This window comes from Talpa occidentalis, unplaced genomic scaffold (genome assembly GCF_014898055.3).
Source record: "Talpa occidentalis isolate TD23 unplaced genomic scaffold, MPIMG_talOcc4v2.1 talOcc4.16, whole genome shotgun sequence".
NCBI classification, from domain to species: domain Eukaryota; kingdom Metazoa; phylum Chordata; class Mammalia; order Eulipotyphla; family Talpidae; genus Talpa; species Talpa occidentalis.
The window spans coordinates 47,040,130-47,064,529 of record NW_023601653.1 but is presented as its reverse complement, the minus strand read 5'-3'; the positions used below and the strand labels follow the sequence as shown (position 1 = coordinate 47,064,529).

At 50.2% G+C, this 24,400-nt stretch overlaps 2 protein-coding genes across 9 annotated transcripts; one reads left to right on the top strand and one right to left on the bottom strand.

The window, feature by feature from the left end:
• Positions 1–1,968: 1,968 nt before the first annotated feature.
• Positions 1,969–24,110, bottom strand: LOC129145967 (uncharacterized). Of its 7 annotated transcripts, XM_054696311.1 has the most exons (9): positions 24,095–24,110; positions 21,611–21,670; positions 21,447–21,551; positions 21,122–21,193; positions 20,502–20,534; positions 16,985–17,099; positions 16,351–16,527; positions 13,546–13,661; positions 5,689–6,755 (listed from the first exon to the last, which is right to left on the bottom strand). In XM_054696311.1, exons 1-8 carry the CDS (start codon positions 24,107–24,109, stop codon positions 13,612–13,614), a joined length of 627 nt encoding a protein of 208 aa, XP_054552286.1. In that variant the 5' UTR covers position 24,110; the 3' UTR covers positions 5,689–6,755; positions 13,546–13,611. The 7 variants fall into 7 exon arrangements, with proteins under 7 accessions (XP_054552281.1, XP_054552282.1, XP_054552286.1 ...); XM_054696306.1 differs by lacking the exons at positions 5,689–6,755; positions 24,095–24,110 and adding an exon at positions 1,969–2,046 and having other exon boundaries at positions 21,447–21,854; XM_054696307.1 differs by lacking the exons at positions 5,689–6,755; positions 24,095–24,110 and adding an exon at positions 2,646–2,664 and having other exon boundaries at positions 21,447–21,854.
• Positions 9,381–15,988, top strand: LOC129145966 (nascent polypeptide-associated complex subunit alpha, muscle-specific form-like). 2 transcript variants are annotated; one of them, XM_054696304.1, is made up of 3 exons: positions 9,381–9,582; positions 15,011–15,164; positions 15,431–15,988. In XM_054696304.1, exons 1-3 carry the CDS (start codon positions 9,445–9,447, stop codon positions 15,985–15,987), a joined length of 849 nt encoding a protein of 282 aa, XP_054552279.1. In that variant the 5' UTR covers positions 9,381–9,444; the 3' UTR covers position 15,988. The 2 variants fall into 2 exon arrangements, with proteins under 2 accessions (XP_054552279.1, XP_054552278.1); XM_054696303.1 differs by having other exon boundaries at positions 15,428–15,988.
• Positions 24,111–24,400: the final 290 nt, after the last annotated feature.

Genomic DNA, 24,400 nt, shown 5'->3' with positions numbered 1-24,400 from the left:
TGGAAACCCAAAAAGTCACTCTCAGAGCTGGCTGGACACTGCTAGCTGGTGGAGAGCCAAAATGGGGAACCCCTCCAAAGCCCACGTGTCTGTCTTTATACTCACTTGGCTGCTTAACCCCACCCTCAGGTCCCAGCCACCTTCCCTTTGGTGGTGACGGGATTTGGAGTGGGGGTGGGGGGAGTCCACAAAGCCTGTATGGAAATAGCTTTAGGATATCCTTTTCCCCCTAACAATATCTCCCACTCTTGGACCTGGCACCCCACCCACCCTTGGACTTCATGCCTGAGATTAGCACCCAGTCCCCAGATCCCTATTCTAGGGCAGGGACTGCAGGGCAAGTCAGCAGGTCAGCCCTGGGCGCTCTCCTTTAGTGCCTTGGGGGCTCTCCTTTAGAGTCCTGGCACCTGATACTAGAACACACAGGTCCATGAAGGGCACATCTAGGGGAACCAGGTCTGAGTTCAGCTCATTTTAACCTCAGGGCGGCCTGAGCACAAGCAGGAGGGCATGACCTTCCTGGGCAGAGCAGACCAGGCCTGTCAGGGTGAGTGCCGGTTTATGCCCCTGGATGACCCTCCATCCAGTGTGAGCCTGAGCCTCAGAAGAGACCGGCCTGGCTCTGGGGCAGCAGGGATATCTGGGCTCACCCCATGACCACCCTACAGAGTGTGTTACTCTCACACGGGGCACAGAGTTTTTCGAGGGCTCCTCCTGGCAGGAAGGTAGAGATGGTCAGAGCCCAGATCCCTGAGGTCCCTTCTCCCTCTGCACCAGCTCCCTGAGTCCCAGCTGCTGGAGGCCACAGAACCCTGAGCCCCAGGTGTCCGAGGCCTCAGCTTCCGAACCTGGATCCCCAATTCCTAGTTCCACAAGGCCCCAGCTCCCTGAACATGAAAATGGGGCCTGGCTTCACCTAGTCACCTCAGACAGTGGGTGCTCTGTGCGTGCCACTGCAGTGAGATGGGCCTGGACAAGAGGAGCAAGCCGCTGCCCAGGGGTGCTGGTGTTCCTAACAGAGGATGAAGGCCAGGTAAGAGGACCCAGGAATTGACCACATACCTCTCCATGAGCCCCTAGGACTTCGGAACCCTGGTCATCAGGCAGCCACAAGTGACATAAACCAGAGCTGGCTCACTTGCCCGGGGGCTCTAGAACCAACAACATGTTGTGTTCCCAGGAACCCAGGGGCAGGCCCCAGAAAGAATGCCAAAACTGAAACAGAGGTAGGTGGGTTGGAGGATGGATATCGGGAGAGGCAGGAATGGCTCCCCTCTCAGCGGGATCTATTACGAGAGAGCCTCCAAAAAGACCCTCTCAGGCACAAGAGCAATTTCAAGAAACATTAGGCTCCGAAAAAAACAGCCATGTGCTATATTTTTCAAATAAGGGAAGTAGAGGGGTCACTGTGGCCACAAGGGGCTGGTTATATCACCCAGAGTGTGTCCACCACCTGTCAACGGAGCTGGACCACACTGGCCATGAGTGATGGTCACTGCTGGTCCCCAGAGGCAGTGTCAGAAACAACAAGTGTGAACAGCTCTCTGTGAGTTGCTGGACTATACCAACAACACCTAGCAGGCCCGAGCCTCTGCTGCTCCCTTCAGCAGTGTCACAGACAGGTCCAGCCTCTGAGCGAGTCTTCGGTTTCTCTTACCTCCTTGGAGGTTGGCTGCTGCATGCTGGCTTCTGCTCCTTCTTTCTTTTTCCTAGAGTGGTCAGGAGGGGTGTTCAGAGGCTGAGCGAGAGTGTCTGCTGAAACAGAGCGTGGTGGTGGGAACAGTTTGCCTCGGCTCCCTCCCACCTTCACTTCTATCTCTTTCAGTCTGCTGCACCCACAAGTCTGACTGGATCTTCTATCAGTGTCATGGCTGGGTGGCACCAAACAACTCATAAGTCACACAATATTTCTTCATTCCATGATCGAGGAATTAAAATGGCATTTGCTGAGCCCTGAGGAGCAACTGCCACAACTGACTTGTGGTGGCGCAGAGGGTAAGGGAGCAACACTGCTGCCGTCAGCTCCTGCTGCTGAGATGGCTGCTTCTGGTAAAAAAAAATAAAAGGAAAACTGTGAGAATCATAACAGGCCTGTCTGGCCATTGACCAGCAGGACGGCAGAGGTAACAGGGCAACTGGGGACTACTCGGCATGCTGAGGCCCCAGGCAGCCCATTCTGACCTGGGGTGTGTGTGTGTGTGTGTGTGTGTGTGTGTGTGTGTGTGTGGTGTGTGTGTGCATGAGAGAGAGAGTGAGAGTCTGTGTGCTTGCTAGTGTGTGGTCATGTGAGTGGGGGTCATGTGGTCATGTGTTTCCTCGTTTCAGGGTCCAGGCTGTCCCAGGATGGTGGGTCATGGTCACACCCAGAACCAGGACAACTGAGGGGCATGACAGCCGGGGCAGCCTCTGACTTCAGGTGGATCCCCCTCAGTGTGTCACCGTCAGCCCAGGGGACCTTTCTCAGTGTGGAGGTGGACACGACAAAGGGAGCCTGGGCCCTACTCCACTCTTGGATCAAGGTACAGGATGCCTCCAAGGCATGACATGCACCTCAATGTCAGTTGCCCCAGGAGCACTGGGCACAGGTACACACGCCCTGGCTGAAGGACCTGGAGCTGCTGGAAGAGGAGGCTGAAGGTGAGAGGCGGGTGTGTCCTGCAACATCTGGAATGGAAGTGGACAGGGCCTCTGGAGAGCAGCCAAACAGGTGGAGGATTGTACCTGTGGACTACTTGGTAGAATTAGGGGGTGACAGGACTTGGGTCGCCCTGACTGTGCCAGGCAGGATCGGGTGCATCTGGAAGGAGATAAGGAAGGGTATGTGGGTGATGGTCTCTCTCTTGTGCTTCAGCTCCCTCTCAGTAAGGAGAGCTGGGCTCCCCGGAAGCTGGTGCAGTAGGGCAGATACCAGGAGATTTTGTCTAAGGATGACCTGCATCCACCAGCGCTCCGGAGACCCCCAAGTGTGGAGAAGGTGCCCAAGCAGACTTGCTGCTAAGACAGATTCTACCCCAGGTACTATAGGCAAACCTGAGTATGCTGGGCTACCAACACCCCAGCTGTGGGCACAGCCAGAGGCCAGGCATGGCAACTAAATGTCTTGGCCTGAGGGGGGATGGAGAGACTGTCTGGCCTAGTTCCTAGGTAGCCGAGCAACCGCAGTTCAGGTTGGGCGAGCTACTGCTTCAACGGTCCTCAGAGCACAAGACGAACAATATCTTCCATCTGACCTTGTTCCAGAACACCCAATCCCCTCTCTATATGACTTACTTGTTTCTTCTTGCTGTTTTCATAGGCTTTATTTATTTTAGCTTTTTAAATAATGTTTGTGACAGGCCTGGAGGTAACCATGATGGGAAGCAAGGCAGAATGCTATGTCCGTGTGACCACACTCAGTGAGAATTAGGGTGAAAATGGGGAATCTCCCAGCCTGTTTCCTCCCTAACCAACAGAGGTAGGTTTATCTTCAGTGAGTTCAGGGATTCCCACTTTAGGGTATGAGGGTACTGACATCCTCAGGGGTAGGGGTAGTGGGGGGCAAGCTTAGAAACTGGCAAATACTTCTCCTTGAAATAGCATAGATTTTCGGCTGTGGACATCGCAGTGAATTCAACTGGAAACATATTGAATAGTCACTTGCTTAGTATGGAAGATAACACAAAACATCCATAGTATTTCCATGTCTCGCTTTGAATTCAAATTACTTTTAAATGAAAGCAGTGCAGGAGAGAACTCCTATTGTAACAGGGTGGTGTCCAGGCAAAGGGGAGGTTCCAGGTTCCCTGCCCCATCCAAAGGAGGGTGGAGCTGAGCAGGGCAGAGAGGAAGCTGGAGAGGAGACTGGGGAAGGAAGGAAGCAGGATGGAGAGCAGGGAGGACACCTGGAGGAGGCACATGGAGCAGGGAGACAAGCAAAGAAGCTGCACTTGGTTTTTGGTCCTGGACTGGGTGAAACTGATCTAGGTGAGAAACCCATGGGAGGTTACCAACGGCAGGTTGTTATCCTGATTTTGATTTACTCTTTTCCTCCCAGATTTGTCTGGTTGTTTCTGATCCTTTCCTATGAGTCCCCGCCGAAAGGTGCTTTAGACTTGTGGCAGGCTTTTGGGCCTTGCTCCAAGCCAATCCCGTTTAGGTGGACTTTTACCCACAAGGGGACGAGTAACTTTGGGTGCTTGGTTTAGAAACCATAGTCTTTGTCTTTTCTGTATTGTTCACTAATTGTATTGAAGTTCCTTTCTATTAAAGATCTTATATGTTTTGTCTTGGTGTGGCACATGGGAGAACCTATTTAGAGTAGGCAGGTTTGAGGGTTCTGGGGCTTCCCTCTCCCTGCCCTGAAACTCTATCTTACCATATTTTAAGGTCTCTTTCCATAGGCATAGCTTTCCATACCTTATGAAATAGCAGACCCGATCCTGATTTTTATTTAGAATCTTATAAACTCAAATATACCATCTTAAACATCAGTTTAGGATGAAATTCTTTGCCAAGCTTAATGTCCTTCTTGGGACCTTAATAATCACTGTATAATATGGCACGTTGTACATATACAAGTACAGGGACCTTTGTAAATTGGTGAGATAATCCAAAGCTGTATTTGCTTTGGTTGTGAAAAATTCATTTCTTAGGCACTTTGATTTTGAGAATCAGTAGTTTAGACTGTGAAGGAGAAGAAAATGTAAGTCAATAGATTATCTGGTTTTCATAAAGCCTTTTGCCTTAAAGTAAAGATGTGCTTGCTTTGAGTGTGGGAATGGAGTGTGGTACGGGCTGGCCTGAGTGCCCATTACACCTATAGTGTGCCCCATTATCATTCCTACTAAACACTCATTATTGTACGGTACAGCAGAAATTGTCATGCAAGCCTCGTATGTTACTTAAATTTTTAAATAGCTATAACAAAACTAAAGAGAAAATATGAAGTAATTGACTGTAATAATATATTTAACACCGGATGTACAATGTAAGTGCAAACTTATTACTTCACATACAGTCTTTTTGTAAATCAAGTCTTCAAAATGTTTTCAATGGTGCGCGGACCTCTCCTGCCACACCCGCTGCTCTCCTCAGCAGTGTATTTCGTCGGTCTGCCTGTTCTGTTCCCCTCTCTGGCTCTGGTGAATTCTCTCACCCTCCCGCACTTCTGATTGTACCCAATGCTTGTATAAATAAATAAATAAATTTAAAAAAAAAAGAATCTCCATGATCTTTCAAAAAATATGTTTTCAAAATCTGTTCTGTATCATATATGTGTAGAAAATCCTGGTTTTCAGAAGCAACCTTTCAAATGCTCAGAATCACATATAATTGGTGGTTCTTGTATTAAACATTTCAGGTCATAATAATCAACTGCGGAAATACATTTACATATATGTAAACAAAAATGTTGATATGTCATCTATATTGAATATCGTTGGTCCTTATATCAGGTGACTGAGAGAAAAACAGGAAAATATGAATGAAAGTATCTATCAGTATAAATATGTGAAGGAACAGTAATGTCCCTCATCATGTCAATATACACACTATTCGGTGACAATCTATGGACTATCACCACAAGTTCCTTATGGTGATGCTATATGGACGCTATTACATAACTTTTATATGGACGCTATTACATAACTTTTATCTCATTCAGAAACATGTGACATGAATGGGTTTTGAACAGATGGCAATATGGAAGATACTGTTAATGTTAGACAAATCGCTACATAGAAACCTGATGATCCTACACGATTCCTACATGAGTGAAACAGGGAAATCACAAAGGAAGCCTGGGAGGTAACACAAGGCCATCTCTAATATCGGTGCATGTACTTCCCTCAAAAATAATCAGCTCTTCAAGGCTCAGTGTCTTCCTATTCCCTGGGATGCGTTAGGACCTGCCTCGCACCACTAACGCAGATAGATAAAGTTATGTGACGTGAAGTGGGAACTGACGTTCACATTGTCCTTCTCTCATGCCCACTCTCTACTGCCACCTTTTCATTTTGTAGTGAAGATATTTGTTTTAGGATTTGGCTTTGCTGAAGTATGACTGGGCAAGTTCTGAGTGAAAAAATGCGCCTCAGGATTGTTCGGCAATTTTTATGTAGTGAAATGATCGTGTATTGCTACACACACATGAACACTCACGCTCACCCCATGGGCTACTTACTCTTTGTTTACTATTTTCCCATAGTGGTGACAAGAGCTCACAGCGTGTGCGGGTGGGGAAAGACACTGGCCGGGGCACTGAGAAGTGTCTCCTGCGAATAGCTGGGGCCGTTACGGATGCCCGGGGCCAGGCAGGGTCCTGGGGACCCACGGGCTCAGGTCTGCCACAGCCACGTGACCACCCAGTTGTGGGCACAATGTCCGGCGGACAGATGGCTGTTCCCCCAAATCCCAGTGTTCTGGAGCGCCCAGGCCCACACTCCCCTGAACTACCTACTCTGAGGCCTTATCCACTGTGCTGAGCCGGCATCTCTTTCTGTTAGAGAAAATGGGTATGTAAATTCACATGCAAATTTTCCCAGTACAAAGGCCTATAAAGAGGCAGGAATAGCTCAGTCATGTTCAGAGATCAAAAGATTAGGGGGGCCTTTGGTCAGTGCTGATTCCCATCACTCAGGTGTCCTTGTGAGGAGAGCTCCTAAGGTTAGTGTGACTGCGTGGGCCCATCTCCATAGTCGGTCATTTTATTCTCTACACCCAGGCAGGTGCACAGGTACACATCTCGAAGTGAGTTTATGAAGAGCAGACACAGGAAGCTACAAAAGGGAAAGAAGAAAAGTCAGGGGTAGCTTCAGCATGGCATGGGGCAGGGGCAACCATTCTCCTACCTACGTGCCAATGTCCCAGAGAAGTTCAGCAAAATCACTATGAAGCCAAGAGCTTTGCTTGACTTGGGACATCCCTGGTCCAACTCATAATAAAGGGTGTTTTTTAGATATGACCGCACATGGAACAGATGATGTTGCCATGGAGCTGATTCTAACCTGAACCCCATTCATGCCTTTATCCACCTCTACGGGCACCTGCAACTATGGAAAGCCACCCCATCAACTATGGAAAGCCACCTCATCAATCAAGACAGTGGTGACAAAAGACAAGAAACCACCATCCCTCGGGGTCAACTGGGTGCTGCTTTTGAGGCTCCACAGGCTCAAGGGATTCTACCAGCCTGCCGTCTCTATCAAAGACCCACTGTGCTCTGAGAACCTGTGGAAATGATCTTCCCAGGGTTGTGCATTCAACTTGAAAAGTTCGGGTGACTCTGGTGGGTAAGGACTTTAGAGAAGGACATTCTGAGCACTGCTCACAGACCATGGTCTTCTGGCATAACCCCCTTTCCTCTTGCATCCTCAGAGACCCCATTGGCTATTGGGGGTAATTGTTGACCTGGTTGAGGTGAATTCCTCCTCAGTAAGGAGGATGTCTCAGTAAGAGGGTAAAAAGTCGGGGTGATGTGAACACTCTGAGCCCATGACCTGCCCTTTCAGGCTGCTGAATTGGCTGAGGTGCCTTGGAGGACCCAGAGACCATGTCTTGACAGCCAAGTAAACACGAAAGGTTCCTTGGTGGTGTCCAGGCCTGAGTCTGCAAGTGCAAGTTCTGACCACAGGAGGGCAGCAGGTCTCCTGTGCCAGGCGTGTCTCTGAGCTTTGCTGGACCATGTGGTCACTGAGAGCCCATTGTGCTGACCCTGCTTCAGAAACATGTTCACTTCCTGTGACAAGCGTCAGTCTGTGCATTGTAGCTGGATAGAGGGAAGAAGATTCAGAGGATTTAGGAGCAAACACTGTCCCTGTGCCAGGGTTCCTGCAGGGCCAGCTGTGTCTGAACATCACCCTCACCAGGCCCTGCCATTCTGGTGCTGTCGGTGTGAAAGGAACATGTTAGAGCTTGAAAGTGAAGGCATGTGTACGACACTAGCTCGTTCCCTTCTGAAAATATAGCATGTGCGGAGAGAGAGGTCTGGCGTTCCCATGGGAGGGTTGCCTGGTGTCCTTGCCAGCCCTTCACAGGGTGGGGTCACAGTGTCAGGGAGAGCAAGACTACTGCAGACTCTCATGGGCAGAACTGAGTTTCTTCAGAGGCAGTTCAGAGTCCTTCAGAGTTCCTTCAGAGTTCCCTCACAGTCTATCACTGTCACTGCAGGGACATATGGGTAGAGTGGAGGGCAGGAGGGAGGAGGGTGGAAGGTGGCACCCACACCTGTGGCCTGAGATACTGTCATCTGTTCCTTACTAACAATACTGCCCTAATACGTGCACCTTAATCTAAGTGAATGTCGCCTAATGTGTGTGAGCCAACTGTCTAGAAAGAGTGGGGCTTGTGTCCACAGCCTCAGGTGTCCCAGGTCAAAGATTTAGTCCCCAATTCAACCCCATGGTTTATGTTGCATTTTGAACAAAGTGCCTGACTTCCTTTCTGTGTGGTGTCCCGGGCACTGCCTGGAAGCTCTCCTGTGTGACCCCTGCACAGGGGAGCTCACAACATCTGTGCTTGTCTCCCTAGTTCAGGAATGTGGGACTATGGCAAAGAAAAAGGCATTTAGTGAGGAAAAGAAGGCAAGAGGGAAGGACTGTGGTGAATTCATATGGATGGGAGATACGTTTTGACATTAAATATAGCCACTGGCTCCTCCCCATGTGACTGTGTCCTGTTGCTCAGTATCCAGGCGCTGACCACAATGTGGTGACCCAGGGATGTGTATGCTTTGGATGGGTACTCCGAGAGCCATCGTGGATTCTGCCCTCATCTGAGGTCAAGATGAAGCACTTCAGTCTCGTTCTCTTTGGAAGAGGAAACATTTCTACACTTTTGCCAATAAATTTCACTATCTCAGTGAACATTAATATCTGAACGAACATTAATTTCAACTCCCTCAGGGAACAGATATTACAACGAGGTAGATGGGAAGTGAAAGTTACAATATGACAAGACTGGACCCCTCTCCTGTTTCACAAGTGCCCCACAACCTATTGCTCCCTTCTGTGTCCAACAGACTATAGGTTTTGAGATATTATCACACATAGAACGGACGATGTCTCCAGGAAGTTAATTTTGTCGGACACCACTGTGAATGCTGGGACACGGGGGTGCTGAGAAGAACAATGAGGATCCCAGGCCCCAGTACCTAAGGAAAGGAAATCTCCATTCAGATGAGACTCCTCATCTTAGGACCATCATTATTTACCCAGGTACCTCGGATGAGGCGTGTTATGGATCAGTGTGTACACTCTGGATTTTTCTTGCTGGGAATAAGGTCAATGGCATGGATTGGTCTTTGTGGAGGTGAGATTGCAGGAATCCAACAGTTAATGGTCCTTGAACAAGTGACCTCACTTCCTGGTGGTGGGCACCACAGAACTTAGAACTCTGTCCACCAGGCAACCACATCCTAGCGACAGCATTTGGCCAGCTCAGTTTACTAGACACAGTCAGCAGAAGAAGATGTTCTGCTGCTGGCCCCTGAAGCTCAGATGCTTCAGCTTCAGGAAAACCCAGAGGGTGAGACTTACTGATGGTTCCCATGGCCAGCTCAGCCCTCCTGGCCGCTCTTTCTGGCCATTTCGCAAGAGGCAAAAAAAGGTAATAGTCTCAGGCTGCCCAGGTGTTGAGAATACACCTGTGATCCCTCCTGAGCATCTCACACGCCTTTTCCCTCATTGTGTGTGTGTGTGTGTGTGTGTGTGTTTTTGGAGGTGTAAACATTTTTTTTTTTTTTTAAATTTGTGGTTTTTTTTTTTTTTTTTTTTTTAGAGGCATGTTTTTTATTTATTTGTTTGTTTGTTTGTTCGTTTTGTTTATACATGCACTGGGTACAGTCAGAAGCGCGGGAGGGTGAGAGAATTCACCAGAGCCAGAGCGGGGAGCAGAGCAGGCAGAAAGACCGAAGTACACTGCTGAGGGGAGCAGCGGGCGGCAGGAGAGGTCTGCGCGCCATGTGGGACCCTCCTTCGGTGGCCGAGGAGCAGCCGGGGATCGAACCAGCGCTTCAGAGGTCGCCGGCAGCTTTGCAACCCAGCGCTCAACCGCTGCGCCACCGGGGAGGCCCTGTAAACATTTTTGAGGGGAGTTTTGGAGGGAAGGCACAGGTTGTGATGGGTGAAAACCTGGTAGGTCAGCCATGTTCCTAACCAGCATATGAGTTGCAGAATGAGAAAGTGACTGTTGGAAACAGACCCATTCCAATGGGTCTGTTCATATTGATTCCTAGAGCTTCTCATGTGTTACTGGCAGGATGTCTGTGTAGCTACTCCTCTGTGTGTGAACTGGGTGAAGTGGTGTCCTATGGGTGTGTCCCCCGTGGCACTTCAGCAGCCCCAGAGACCTCCTCATGTGTCTACCTGGACATGTCTATGATCATCGATCAACTGGCCAAAGTTCACCCGAGTGCCTAGGAAATGGCCAGTTTTCCAAGCACACCAACACTGCCCAGGGCTAGGCTATGTGAGAGCAGAAGCACAGGGGCCTCCCCCCAGAACTCTGGAGTGGCTGGCAGGGTACTAGCATCCACACTCAAATTCTGGCCTATGTGCACCCCCAGGGATTTCCCACATGATAACCCACAGATGAACTACCACAGGAGTCAACATGTCAACTCCTCACCACCAGTGTTACGGTAGGTAGAAATACCTTCTCATATAATTGTTGAGGAACAGAGGAGAAATATGCATGTTGACTTTTCCGTTTGTGAGTATTTTTGTGATTTACCTGGCCATCTCAGTCTTCCTATAGAATATTTGGTTCAATAAGGGAACTTCTCCACATCTTGGCCATCATCACCTTGAATCAGTAGTCCACATATAAAAAGAGTGGAGTGGTTTCTATTGTTTGAGTTTTTCCACATCTTGCCAAATCACAGCACAGGACAGATTGCCGGAGACCTGTGAAGTCAGGAGCTGTGAAGGGCCTTACTCATCTTCAGGATGTTGTACACATTGCACAGGCACAGAGCATTTCCCTGCCGCTGGATCTTGACATGGTTCGACTCTGGTGTCCTTTGAGCAGTGTTGCGGGGGACAGTTATGTGTTCCCCAAGGGACCCCATCAGTGTCTCCTCCACACATGCCATAGCAACAGAGAGGAGGAGGCCACTCTCTGTGGGGAGATGCGTAGATCTATCACTGACGCGCTGCTCCCGGGTGCAACGCTGAGGAGCCCATGGCTGGTTCAATTGCTCCATCTCCCTGGAGAGGGCACAGTGACCTGTCCAATTTGTGAGTGGACAAGTTGTAGGAAAAACTTACACATGATAAATATGCACCCCACATTTTGTATAACTACTGATTAAAGGTGATAATGGGTAAGGCCTGGAGAATTTTCCTTGTTGAACGGAGGTAATGTGAGCCTCGTGGGATGTTCAAACCTTGGAGGCCCAGACAAGAAGAGTGAGGCCAGAGCCCAGACTCAAATATGGCCACTGCCCCAGGCCCTCATGCAATGAGTGTCCTGGAGCCCAGCACTGCATTTCCAGAATGACAGCCCTCAGGCAGCTTGGAGGGAAGGTCATGCTGTGGAGAGTTCCCGGGACTGAACTGCATAAGCAGGACCAACAGGTCAACTCTGACCCCTGTTCCTGATAAGGACTGTGGGAACACAAAACATCCATTACATTTCCAGGTCTCATTTTGTATTCAGATTCCTGGTAAATGAAACTGGTGCATGAGATGCAACCTAACCTACTGTGAATACAAGCTGCAATGCTGTTAGTTTGATCTCTGAATTTCCGCTGGGCTGCCAGCCTGCGCTCATCAGCCTCATTGAGGAAACTAGCACAGTAAATGGATCATTGGAACTTTTGCAATCACACTGTGCAAACGGAGCTAGAACAACAACCTTGCCATATTAAAATGCTCAGCTTTCCAGGAATAGCATATCTCGACAGCTCACACCTTGATTGCGTCCTTAATTTTGAGAAAGACATACTGTTTCCTGCAGCCACACAGAGCACACTCTGCCTCGTCCACCATTTACTTAGTCCACAAGCCTGAAACTGACAATATGCCCTCATGCAAGTGTGCAGGTATTAGTGAAGGTGATAAAGGTGTCTGTGCAAAGTGTGTCCCTTGTGGCACTTGATGGAGACGAGTATAATACATAGAATAACCCAGAGCACTGCTGGGGTAAGAAAATCATGCCCATATTTGCAAAGAAAGTTCAACTCACCGTGGATAGTGAGAAAGGGCTTCCTTGAGGGAGATCTATGAAGAGGAAGCCTTGAAGGGCAGTCGGCACCAGAAGAAAAATGCAGGACTCCGTGGTGGCTCAAGGGGTTCAGTCTCAGCACTATGAAGCCATGGGTGGCCAGTGTAGCACGAGTTCCATCCCCTACCAGGGAGCTGACCCATATGGCCAGCAGAGATCTCCTGTCTTTCCTGCTGCTCCCCTCTGCAGTGTATTTCAGTCGACCCACCTGATTAGCTCCCCACTCTGTCTCTGGTGAATCCGCTCACACCCTCCGCCCCATCCCTCACCTCTGCCTACACCCCAGCTTTGTATCCCAAATAAATAATACAAACCCTCAAAAAGAAGAGAAGAATGAATGTACCTGGAGGAACAGGAGAGCAGAAAAAAGAGACTAACACATCCAAAGGGAGAGATTAACCTGTGCTAAGACTTGGAGAGGCAAGAAACCCAGAATCGTAGGGAACTGAGTTGATAGAGCCAAAGGTTAGCCAACTTATGAAAACAACTCAAGTGCCCAAGGACAGTGGAAAACTCATATAAGTATTCAATCAAAACCAGGTGACAATGTGGCATTTGCAATAACATTAATGAAACTGCGGGCGATTATGGGGAGCAAAAGAAATCATCAGAGGGGAAAAAATGATTTTGTGTAATCTGACTTCTATGAGGATTACAAAGACAGAAATCAAAGGAATGGGGCCTCCCTGGTGGCCCAAGGGGTTAAGACGCAACCGATGAAGCCATCCGCAGCCACTGCAGCACAAGTTATATCCCCGGCCGGCCAGGGAGCAACCCACATGGTGCAGACCTCTCCTGACTCGCTCTCTGCTCCCCTCAGTGGTGTATTTCAGTGAATCTGCCTGTTCTGTTCCCCACTCTGTCTCTGGTGAATCCTCCCACCTCCCCTCCCCACCCCTCTGGCCTGTACCCCAGTTCTTGTATGCATAAATAAGTAAATCTTTAAAAAAAAAAAAATCAAAGGAATGACACAAACCATACCAAACCCTAGAAATCTGACTACCGCAGAACTGAGGCCACCATGGTCGGAGAGGGAATGAGGAACGAAGTGTGGAGAGAGCCGAAAGATTGTGGCAGAGGGTCATGGGGCCTCGGCGGTGGGTAAGGAGGTGGATAACTACAGAGCATGGACCTGTGCCGCCAAAATAAATAAACGGGAGGGTCCCGCTGGAAGAATGATCAACAAGGAGACACAGGCATGGGGACACCTGAGTGACTTGCCCAGGTCCCTTCCCGCCCACATCTTGTGTGTATGCTAGAGCTCAGAATAAGTCAATGCATTCTTCAAGGGCATTTGCATTGTACGCTACATTATAACAGATGCATGATGTTATTCACCGATACCTGTTTTGAAATATCCAAAGTGTGTTGAAATTCTCAGAGCCGGGCAGCTGAAAAGGATCTCTGCTCTCAGTAAGCCTTGGCATGAACCTTCCCCATCAAGTGCTTCTGTCTTGAATCTGTCCACAAAAGTACAGTATTGGCCATGTGTTTTGAGAATTCCCTGTCCTGTGGAAGTTGCCATTGAGCCTCCCCATTCCAAACATCCACTTCTTAAAAGCTATGGGGGTAAACGGAAGCAGGATGAGAAAGTTGGACAACCTGTTGCTTCTCTCCTGTACACAAAACACAGCACACCCCATACTCTCCATGGAGGTGAGGGGGGCAGGTCTCAGTGAAAGGATTCAGGGATGAATGAGGAGGCAGATCAACGGAGGGTCAGGAAGGAGAAAGGAAGAGCAGAAAGGAAGAAGAATGTGGAGCAGGCAGACTGCAGGCCCTACTTGTGTCTGGGCCTGTGCCAGGAACAAAGAGCCTGCCCTTCAACCATATCAGCAGCCATGAGTTCGACCCACGACAGTGATGGGGAGGGAGCTAGGTCACCTCTGATGCACAGGGGTGCAGGGACAGAGGGGCACAGGGCTGCTCAGCTCTCCTCCTGGAAGAAAGGTGGGGTTGGGTCATCACCCAGCTATGCCAAGCCCCAGCTCTCCCAGGCCCCAAATGCAGGAGTCTGCAGGTCCCTAAGACCCCAGATTATTACATGCAGTGTCCTGGGACTCAGCTCCCCAAGCCAAAGCTCCCTGAGTCCCAGCACCCTGAGACCACAGCTCCCTCAGCCCTAGCTCCCACAGCCCCATGCCTGGCCCCGCCTGCACTCAGCTCCCCTGGGCCTTGTGCCTGGCGTCGGTGTCACTGGTGTGGACAGGCCTAGACAGGGAGAGCAGGCGGCAGCCCAGGGGAGTGTGGCTCTTGACAGAGAAGGTAAGAGAGGGAAGAGTCCACAGGCAGTGACATCACGAATGGCTATGAGCCCCTCAAAACTCAGAATCCTGGTCTCCAGGCAGCCGCATTTAGACCCAGACCCCAAGTGGTGGTGGTCTCAATGCCCCGGGAGAGGCAACATGTTCTGCTGCCTGCCCAGGGCCCCTGGGTGCATGCCGGTAAACGATGCCAGTACCTTTAGGAAACATTTCAAGGAAGAAACTGGCCTCACTGGCCATTTGCTGGGAGGACCCCAATGGTAAGAAGGCAGCCAATGGGCAAGTGGCCAGCACGCTGAGGACTCGGGCAGCCCCATCTGTCCTGGAGTGTGTGTGTCTGTGAGTGCGTGTGTGTACCTGTATGTGCTTGCCAGTGTGCAGTCCGGGGAGTGCGGTCATGTGAGTGTGTGTCCTGCTATGCAGAGTCCTACGGCTCACAGTGTGGTGGGTCATTGTCCCACAGGAAGAGGCTGGCGGGAGGGACCCCAGGCCTTTGGGGTCTCCTTCCCCACGTAGATTTCACCCTGCATGTTCTCTTTTCCCAGGGGAGACAATCTACGTGCACACCTAAGGAGGAACGTTGGGGAGACTCCCCAACGTTCCTCCCCAGTAAGAAGGGACCCCGTCACCGTGCAGCACCGGGTAAGAGTGGCAGGTCCTGGGTACCATACCTGGAGCCCCTGGTGGAGGAGAATGAAGGTGAGAGGCGACATGTCCTGGTGTTCTGGGAGGGAGGGTCAGGGCCCACAGGGAGGCTCCCAGCACATCTGGGTTGACCTGGGAACCCAGGTCAACCTGAAGCCACTCTGACCTGGGAAACACACGTGTGGTTCAGGGGCAGACACCGGGGCGATCAGGACTGGGCTGCCCTGAGGGTGCTGGCCTGGACTAGGTCCCGAAGGCCACATGGAAGGGTGTGTGGTGACAGTCATGCACTTCTGTCTCAACTCCCTCTCAAACAGAAGATCTGACCGAGGTTGCCATAGAGGGGAAGCCACCAGGAGGACCAGAGGCAACTTCAGGACGTACGGGGGTTCCTGAGGCCACTCCACCCCGGCTTGGGGAAGGAGAAAACAGCCAGGACCCCAGCAGGATATCTGTTTGTCCTGAGCACACCCCACCCTGGCTGGGGGAGGGAGAACCCAGCCAGAAGCCCTCCGTTATGGCCGAGGGTCCTGAGTCCACCCCACCCTGCGTGGGGGAGGGTGAGCCCTACCCAGACCCTGGCATGACCCCCGCAGGTCCAGAGGCCACCCGAACCCGGCTGGTGGGAGGAGGACCTGGCCACTTCCCCACCATAAACCCCATGGGTCCAGAGCCCTCCCCACCCTGGTTGAGGGACGGAGAAATCAACCAGGACCCCACTGTGACCCCCACGGCTCTTCAGCCCACCCTAACCTGGCTGGGGAAGGGTGAACACACTCGGGACGTATCCCCATTCATCACTGACTACCCGATAATGCGTTTAGTTTTATTTTTCACTTTTATTTTTATTCTTGCTTGGTGTTTTTTTTGTTTTTAAATACACGTTTTTAATCAATAGTTGTCTTGCTATGCTTGGTTGTAATTGTACTCATTTTGGACTATAAGAAGTTCACAGCGAGATACCGCCCCATGATGCACTTTCTGACCATTTCGCTCACCAATGGAACATTGCACCCCTGCTCTCACTGCCTCTGCCCATCCCCTGCACCCCATCTGTTTACTGTCTCTGTTCCACCCCTCACAAGAGCTGGCTTCGTGGTTAGCAGCCTGGTTCAGAAGAACTGAGTCCTTTGGGGGTGCCCTGTTAGGAAACAGCACATTTTCTGGGAAAGAGAAAGTCCAGGGGGATCGAGAGGAAACATAACAAGGAATCCCTGGCAGCAGTGACATGCACACTTACCTGGCAGAGTGACCGAGGCCTTAAGAGACATCAGATGGACAGTGAGGGCCACACCTCCTCCTCTATGGTCACAGCAAAACCAAGAACGATGGGACCCGTGCAGAGATGAACGCCAGACAGGAATGCGATCCTCACGCCCACGGGCAGTGTCAGAGTTATTTCCCAGGGCACACCGACCTGGAGAAGCCCGTGCTCCCCCAGATTACGAGTGCACACAGGTCACTGCAGGCAACGGCCATCCCCGCACTGAGGCCTCTCTCTCCAGAGGGACCTCGCCAGGGTGGCAGCACGGGGACATTGATAGGCAGGGCCCGTCAGCAGTGATGGGGAGATCTGGGGGCTGAGAACAACAGCCCCGGGGACTAGGGCTTAGCCGAGGCCCAACTGGTCCTTTCAGACCAGCGAGAGGGTCAATCCTGGTGGTAGAGCTGGGCCAGACACTCGGAGTCTCTGGATCCCTCTCCTGGCCAGTGCCCCTGCTAGGAATACAGGGACCAAGAGGCTGCAGTGGGGGTTCCTGAGTCTTGGGGGTGCCCAGTGTGAGCACCTGGGGTGAGGACTGGCCTGAACACCAAACCCCACAGCAGGAGCCTGGCCAATTTCCCCCATTCTTCCTTTGCTGGCCTGTACTCACCTGTTGGGGCCCATGGGCCCCGGGATGTCTCACCCATCCCCGTGAGGACCGAGGATCTTTGTCCAGGAGCTCTACTGAGGGATGAAATCAGGCGGATTCTGCGTGGAGGGTCAACCTGAAGGGCGCATGGAGGCTGGATGGCCACCTGTCATCAGGCAACCTGTCCCCTTTGGGGACAGGACACCTCCCATTCTGTGCTCGTGTTTGGGTAGCCCCTGAGCCTAAGAAGGAATGATGCTCCCCAGGGCCCCCGGGGACTGGTGCCCTGAGGTGAGTCAGGACCCATCCAGTCACCTAGTCAGTGGACAGCAGCCCCTCCTCCAGGGTATGTAGCATATGACCTCCCCCCTAAAGCAGTGGCCAGAGGGCTATGAAGGCTGTGGAACAAGTGGGCGAGGACAGAAGCTTCCAGGGAACTGGTCGTGCCTGGGACAGGTTTGAGCCAGAGCCCCAGCCACACGCGGACCTAATGGTATGCAGGGGCTTTACAGAAAGGGCGTGTGCGGCTCCTCGGCGCCAGTGCACCAGCAGGTGGGACTCAGGGCACGGGAGCAATGGCAGGAGCAGCCCCCGAGTGGGGAGACTGCCCTCTCACACCCGGCCAACCTCTCGCTCTCCTTGTGGGCAAGGCATTGCTGTGGTGCCACGGAACCCTCCACTCCTCTCGCCCTCAGTGTCCTCCCTCTCGTGACCCTTCCAGGGTCTAGACATGTTCTGACCTAATCCTCTGTCTAGAGAATGGTCAGGAGAGCGGGGCTGGCACCTGGCCACTCCTTGAGCCTCAACAGACACAGATGCTGTTTCTTCCAAGTTGTCTTCTCACTTTGGACCTGTGTGTGCAGTCACACGCCTGAGTGTGGCGTGATGTTCACAGTGGGGCTGAAAGGATCACAGTGTGATCCTTTCAAAAGAAAGTGGTGTTCCTTGCATCCCGAGAATTTCAAGGGCCTTGATCATAAATGGGTGTTGTACTTTGTTGAAAGCTTTCTCGGCATCTAGGGATATTATCATAAGGTTTTCATATTTCTTTTTGTTGATGTGTTGGATTACATTGATTGATTTTCGGATGTTGAATCATCCTGTGTCCCTGGAAGAAATCCTACTTGGTTGTGTGAATTACCTTATGGATACATTGTTGGATTCTGTTAGCGAAAATTTTATTGAGGATTTTTGCATCAGTGTTCCTTAGAGAGATTGGCCTGTAGTTTTCTTTATTTGTGTTGTCCTTGTTTGTTTTGGTATTAGTGTCATGTTGGCTTCATAGAATGTGTTTGGTATTACCCCTTCCTTCTCAATTTTGTGAAGGAGTTTATGAAGGGTAGGAACTAGTTCGTTTCTGAATGTTTGGTAGAATTCATTTGTAAATCCATCTGGTCCTGGGCTTTGTTTCTGGGGAAGGTTTTGATTACCATTTCAATTTCACTGCTTGTAATTGGTCTGTTTAGGTGTTCTATTTCTTCTTTATCTAGCTTTGGGTGTTTGTAGAGTTGTAGGAATTTGTCCATCTCTTCTAGATTGTTGAACTTGTTTGCATATAACTGTTCACAGTCGTTTCTGATTAATCTCCCTTTTTCCCTTTGTGAGCCTGGCTAGGGGTTTCCTATTTTATTTATTTTTTTGAAGAACCAACTTTTGGTTTCATTAATCTTTTGGATTTTTTTTTTTTAGTTTCTATTTCATTTATTCCTGCTTTGATTTTTATCATTTCCTTTCTTCTACTTGTTTTAGGATTTTTTTGTTGTTCTTTTTCCAGTTATTTGACATGTGTGGTTAGATTGTTTCTTTGAGTTCTTTCTTCTTTCTGGATGTGAGCCTGTATGGCTATATATTTTCCTCTTATTACTGCTTTTGCTGCATCCCACACATTTAGGAAATTTGTGTCCTCCTTGTCATTCAACTCAAAGTATTTTTTAATTTCTTCTTTTATCTCCTCATTAGTCCAGTGGTCTTCCAGTAGTTTGGGTTTCAATCTCCATGAGGTAGGAGACTTTCTTGCCTTCTTTTATGGTTTATTTCAAGTTTGATGCCTTCTTGGTCATAGAAGATGTTTGGTAAGATTTCAATTTTGGTGTATTTGTTGATGTTTGTCTTGTGTCCCAGTATGTGATCGATCTTAGAGAATGATCCTTGTGCACTTGAAAAAAATGTGTACTCAGATTTTTGGGGGGTTTCGTATTCTACAGATGTCTGTTAAGCCCATGAGATCTAGATCCTTATTTAGAGCTCTAGTGTCCTTACTTATTTTTTGTCTCGTTGATCTATCCTTGTTGATAGTTGTGTGTTCAATCTCCTACTACAGATGTGTTTTCTCTGATGTCTGTTTGCAGAGATGCTAATAGTTGTCTGATATATTTTGGTGCTCCTTCATTTGGTGAGTATATGTTAATGAGGTTTATTTCTTTTTGAAGTATTGTCCCCTTGATACAAGGAAGATACCTCAATAGCAAAAAGGCCATATATGGCTAGCCCATAGCCAATATCATTCTCAGTGGTGAAAAGATAATGCATTTCCATTAAGATCTGGAACAAGCCAAGGATGTGCACTCTCACCACTGCTTTTCAATATAATACTGGGAATCCTAGCCAGTGCAATAAGACAAGAGAAAGACATGCAAGGAACACAAAGAGGAAAGGAAGAAGTTGAACTATCACTATTTGCAGATGATATAATAATATACATAGAAAACCCCAAAAACTCCACAGAAAGACTAATCAAACTAATCAATCAGTTCAGTAAAGTAGCAGGATACAAAATCAAAGCACAAAAATCAGTAGCCTTCCTATACACAAACAATAAATCTGAAGAAGAAGAAATCAAGAAAACCATCCCTTTTATTACGAAAGAAAAAAAATCACTCACTGGGGTGTCTCCCATTGTCTGCCCAGCAGCAGGCATTTGACCCCATCAGCATGCCCCTGGTCTGGGTCTTCCCGCTAGGGATTGACACAGATGTCCTGGACTGTCCACCCCTGTCCTCCCCCAACTCCTGCCAATTCTCACCTCTTATTCCCCATGTCCCAGAACCAGGCACAGAACTCCTCCTCTGCTTCCTGCAGCATGAGGATTTCCCTCATAATACGGTATTCCTGGACCAGAGGGAAGCGAGGATTCATTCAGAAAGGGCCTGAGTGGGGCATGGGGAATGGGCTTTTAGAGGGTTTGGGGAAGGGCTGGGACCAGCCCGGAGCCTTTGTCCACATGGGAAGTGTGCTTCCCTCCAATGCCATGCAGGTCTTTACTGAAAACTGAGATGGGCATAAATGGGCCCTCATGGACATGTCCTTGATGCCAGGTCCCTACTGGCCACCATGCAGGAAATGAGATGGGCATAAATGGGCCCTCATGGACATGTCCTTGATGCCAGGTCCCTACTGGCCACCGCCAAATGGACAGATGTCACTTCTCTGATTCAAACTCTCCCAGCAGTTGCAGGCACATTTGGTGATGGCAAGCAGTGTTCTGCCTTGAGGGAGGGAGCCCATGAATCCCACCACCCTCCCCTCCTCAGATACATACCTCATTTCTTTTTTGGAGGTTGATACTATTCCTCTGCAAGGGGAAAAATGTTGCATCAGAAAGAAAGCCCAGTCCTCACTAGTACCCTCTCTCTACCCCTGTTCCTGTTGGACTGACACCAGGGCCTGCACACAGAGGGCCCACACAGAGACACAGCACTGAACCTCAGTTGACTCTGCTGAAAAGAAGGGGACAAAGTGTCTGAGTCTCAGGGTTCTTGCAGTCCAACCCTCTCGTGGACAGATGGTGCTGGAATGTCCTAGGTAAAGAGCTGTGTGCCAGTGATGGGCCTCCGGAAACCTAGGGGACTGGCTTCACTCTCCTACCATGGGCACAGCCTAAGGGCGCACTGAGTCCCTCTCAAACAGGAGCCCATGCAGCTTTTAGTCAGGCAGCTGTGCTGCATCAGCAGCAGGGGACCTGGGCACCATCAGAGAGGCCATCTTGTGTGGAGCCCCCACCGACCCATCCCTGACATGCCTATGGCTGCCCAGCTCTCGGGGCTGCTAGGAGGCCTCATAAGAAGGGCTTTTCCTGGGATGACAGCTCCTGACTTAGAATGCAGCTCCCTCCTCCCAAGAAACAGATCTTTGGCCCCACCTATCCCCAAGCTCACCCACCAGGTGATCCTCCATCACCATGTCCAGCCTCTTGATCTCCTCCAAGAATATCCCAAGGAAGGTCATGACCCCCTGTGTCAGGGGAGAGAAGCTCAGGTGAACTGCTGCTCTCAGGTGTCCCACAGGCCCTCCCCTGAAACTCCACAGGCTCAGCCTCCTCTACCCCAAGGGCCCAGGTGGAGCAGCACAGGGCCCTGAGCAGCCTCCCTCTTCTCTCCTCTGTCCTGCCCCTCCATGAACACCGTTTAAGCTCCCCAGGGACTGACTTTTTGCCAATCACAGGGCATGTGTTCTAGAAGGCTCTCGCCCCAAGTCCATCCTTTACCTGTACTTCTAGGCCCTGGTCACATCTGATGGAGGCCTTCTTCACTGAAGCAAAGGGGTCAGGCCAGAGCAGGAAAGGTCCAGTCTCTTGATTGCAGGCATCCAGCTGGGAAGGGGAGACCCTGTGTTCTGCCCATGGACCCCCTCCCTCCAAGACACACCTACCTCCTGCTTCAGTCTCTTCTCGGCTCTCTTCTCCTTGGTTGGGAACTTGGTGCGCCCCTTCTGGAAGTGTCAAGGATGCATCATTGCAGACTTGTGCCCTCATGACATTGAGCCACTGTGTCCTAGAGTTTCCACCACCAAGACACCTTGGAAGGGGGAGCTGGCTGCAGTAGTGCTGGTCTTTCCCCCTGCTGCGCCACCACAAGTGTCTTGTGGCAGTTGCTCTGTGGAGCCCTTACATGCAACTGCACACTTCCTGGCTCCTGGAGTGGACCAATCAGGTGTGAGTTATGAGCTGATTGGTGCTTAATGGTCCGATCAGTCAAAGGGTTGGGCCATAGCCCAATCAGACTTGTGAGTGGGGCAGCCTGAAAGAGGATAGAAGCCAGGGTCGGAGGGAGCTACAGAAGAGAGGCCTCCAGCCCTTGAACAAGAGAGATGGTTCCGGATCTTGAACAGGAATGATGGTCTAGCCCCCGAAGAAGAGATGCTACCAGCCCTGAATGGGACAGAAAGTTCCAGCTGCCAAAGGAAGAAGAAAGAAGGGGAACACTTTGTTCCTGGCTTCCCAAGAAGAAAGTAGAAAAGCAGCATCCAGCATCCCAACTCTGAGGAGGGAGAAAAAACCAAAGATCTCTGTTAGAGACAGGGCCTCCGGTCCTCTCTCTGATGCTGCCTGAAAGGAGCACGAAAGGCCCTGGGTCTGGTGTCTCAAAGGGCTGATTATTGTGCCTACAGCTCAACGACTCCCAAAAAGCTGTTAACATGTGATGTCGCTGACAACACCTCTGAGGGAACTGTAGTGACCATCATAATGGCCCGTGCTGTGCAGCACTCCCAGGGACCAGTGGCAACCATCACTGACACTCTCTGGGTGAGAAAAGCAGACATTTGTGGCTACAGTGAACTCTTAGTTTCCCCTGTTTGTGAAATGAAGACAGGCTTGTTGTTCCTGGGGCCTGAGGTCTCTTGCAATTTTTCCCATAGGTGAGAATCCATACACAGTGACTTGTCCTCTTATCAGGTACTGTATTGTGTTGGTTACATCCTATAGGCCCCCATGGTGTGGGTACTGTGTTGATGTAAGTCTTGGTTCTGGTTTTTGACCTTTTGGTCTTTTGGGGATTTTTGGAGGCTCTGTTGTCATAGAGAAAAGGGAAGGTTGGACGTTCCACTCAACCATTCGGACACCAGCCCTGATCACCCCTGTTTGAGTGGGACCTAGACATCTGACCCCATCCAGTGTCTTCTCTTGATTCTTTCTCCCCAACAGGTTTTTCCCCTGGAAAGTGTATGGATTCCCTAACACCTCAGAATGTACCTGAGGACACGGTGTCGTATTATCACTAGAGTGATGCTCGCTCAGCCCTCCAGTGGAGCAGGCTGAGAGCTCTACACATGCCATGTTCCCCAACACCACAAAGTGGGTTCAGCCTCACAGGTCTTCACACCCACCTTGCACAGAGGAGGGGGCAGAGGCCCCAATGGGAAATGTCACTTGCTCAGGGGCTGTGCCTCAACCTTCCTGTGCACACCGCAGACAGAGCCCTGTCCTTGGTCTGCTCCTTGTCTGTCTTGAGCTCCAAGTAGACTGAGGCCTGGATAAAGGATGTCCAGAGGGCCTGGTGCCTCAACTCCAGGCTTCCTGGGTCCCGCTGGAGCCTCGAACACTCAGACTGGAACTGACAAATTCTTCACCTGCTCTCACAACCCTCAAGAAATTCCCCTACAAAGAAGTCTTTTCCACCCACTCAGCTACTGAGCTTTTGTGGTGGCTCTTCTGATCATTAGAAAGTGACAAGCATGTCTTCTGCTTTGGCAGGATGATGTGATATCTGTCAAGAGGATCCACTGAGAGTCCATCAGCTTCCCAAGCCCCCCTCAAAAGAAATGTGGGCAAGTGGTGTTGCCACCTGGCACCCAAATGAGGATCCTGAATATGACTGATGGCCAGTGATGCTCTTGGGGTGCACAAGGTCTCCTGAAAAACACACATTCTCTCCCTGTGAAGTCTCATGTCCATTTGACTTTTAGAAATCGCTGAAGACAGCCATGTGCCCTTGCCATGGATGTGTGGACAACATAGGAACATCAGATACCTGGCTTTATGGGCACACCCTGGATGGTTCAGGGAAAAGGAAAACGATTCACACCACCTATACCAAATATGAAAAGCTGAGTGCTAGAAGCATGGTTCTGTGTGGCAGTGGGGTCTTGCTCCTTCCATCAGGAAAGCACCCTGCTGCCCTGCTGCATCAGCCTATTCCCACCACATTGTGCAATCACCAAGATCCCTGCCTGCAAATTGTCCCACCTGCCTATACACCTAAATAGTTCCTCTTCCTGATCTAAGGACTTCTAGAATAGTCCCAAGGAGTATGAACTGAAAAACACAGGGAAAATTCCCTCACACCCTGCCCATTCCCCCTCCCCTCTCACCACTACATCCATGAAAACCCCCTGCCTCTGCCTGACCTGGATTACCTGCCTCCTGCTCATCGTGTTGACATCCCTGGACAGAATCTGGGATTTCAGACTCCAATGGCTGAGGTGATAGGAAAGAAGGAAGAGCTGGTTTAGAATACTGCCTGCATGGGGGTAAGGAGAACCCTTTCTTTAGGGAAACAACAAATTCAAATAGCCCAAAGGCACAGGCTCAATGTTTCCCTCTGGGGGAGTCTCCATGGGGCTGGGGAGGTGCTCTCTGGTCATCCGGTGTCTCACCCAATTTAAGTGATCAGGACTGATCTGTTCTGACCATTCTGAAATAAAGTTGGCACAGAACTTGGT

What these genes read in the sequence shown, in the direction of transcription:
- LOC129145966 (XM_054696303.1), top strand. Translation starts at nt 9,445, where the DNA reads ATGTTCTGCTGCTGGCCCCTGAAGCTCAGATGCTTCAGCTTCAGGAAA. An exon ending in TTCGCAAGAGGCAAAAAAAG is followed by an intron (nt 9,583 to 15,010) that starts GTAATAGTCTCA and finishes CTCTTTTCCCAG; the next exon opens with GGGAGACAATCTACGTGCAC. An exon ending in CCTGGTGGAGGAGAATGAAG is followed by an intron (nt 15,165 to 15,427) that starts GTGAGAGGCGAC and finishes CCTCTCAAACAG; the next exon opens with AAGATCTGACCGAGGTTGCC.
- LOC129145967 (XM_054696306.1), bottom strand. Translation starts at nt 21,713, where the DNA reads ATGAGGGCACAAGTCTGCAATGATGCATCCTTGACACTTCCAGAAGGG. An exon ending in TGGTGATGGAGGATCACCTG is followed by an intron (nt 20,535 to 21,121) that starts GTGGGTGAGCTT and finishes TTCCCCTTGCAG; the next exon opens with AGGAATAGTATCAACCTCCA. An exon ending in GGCCTCGGTCACTCTGCCAG is followed by an intron (nt 13,662 to 16,350) that starts GTAAGTGTGCAT and finishes TTTTGTGGACAG; the next exon opens with ATTCAAGACAGAAGCACTTG.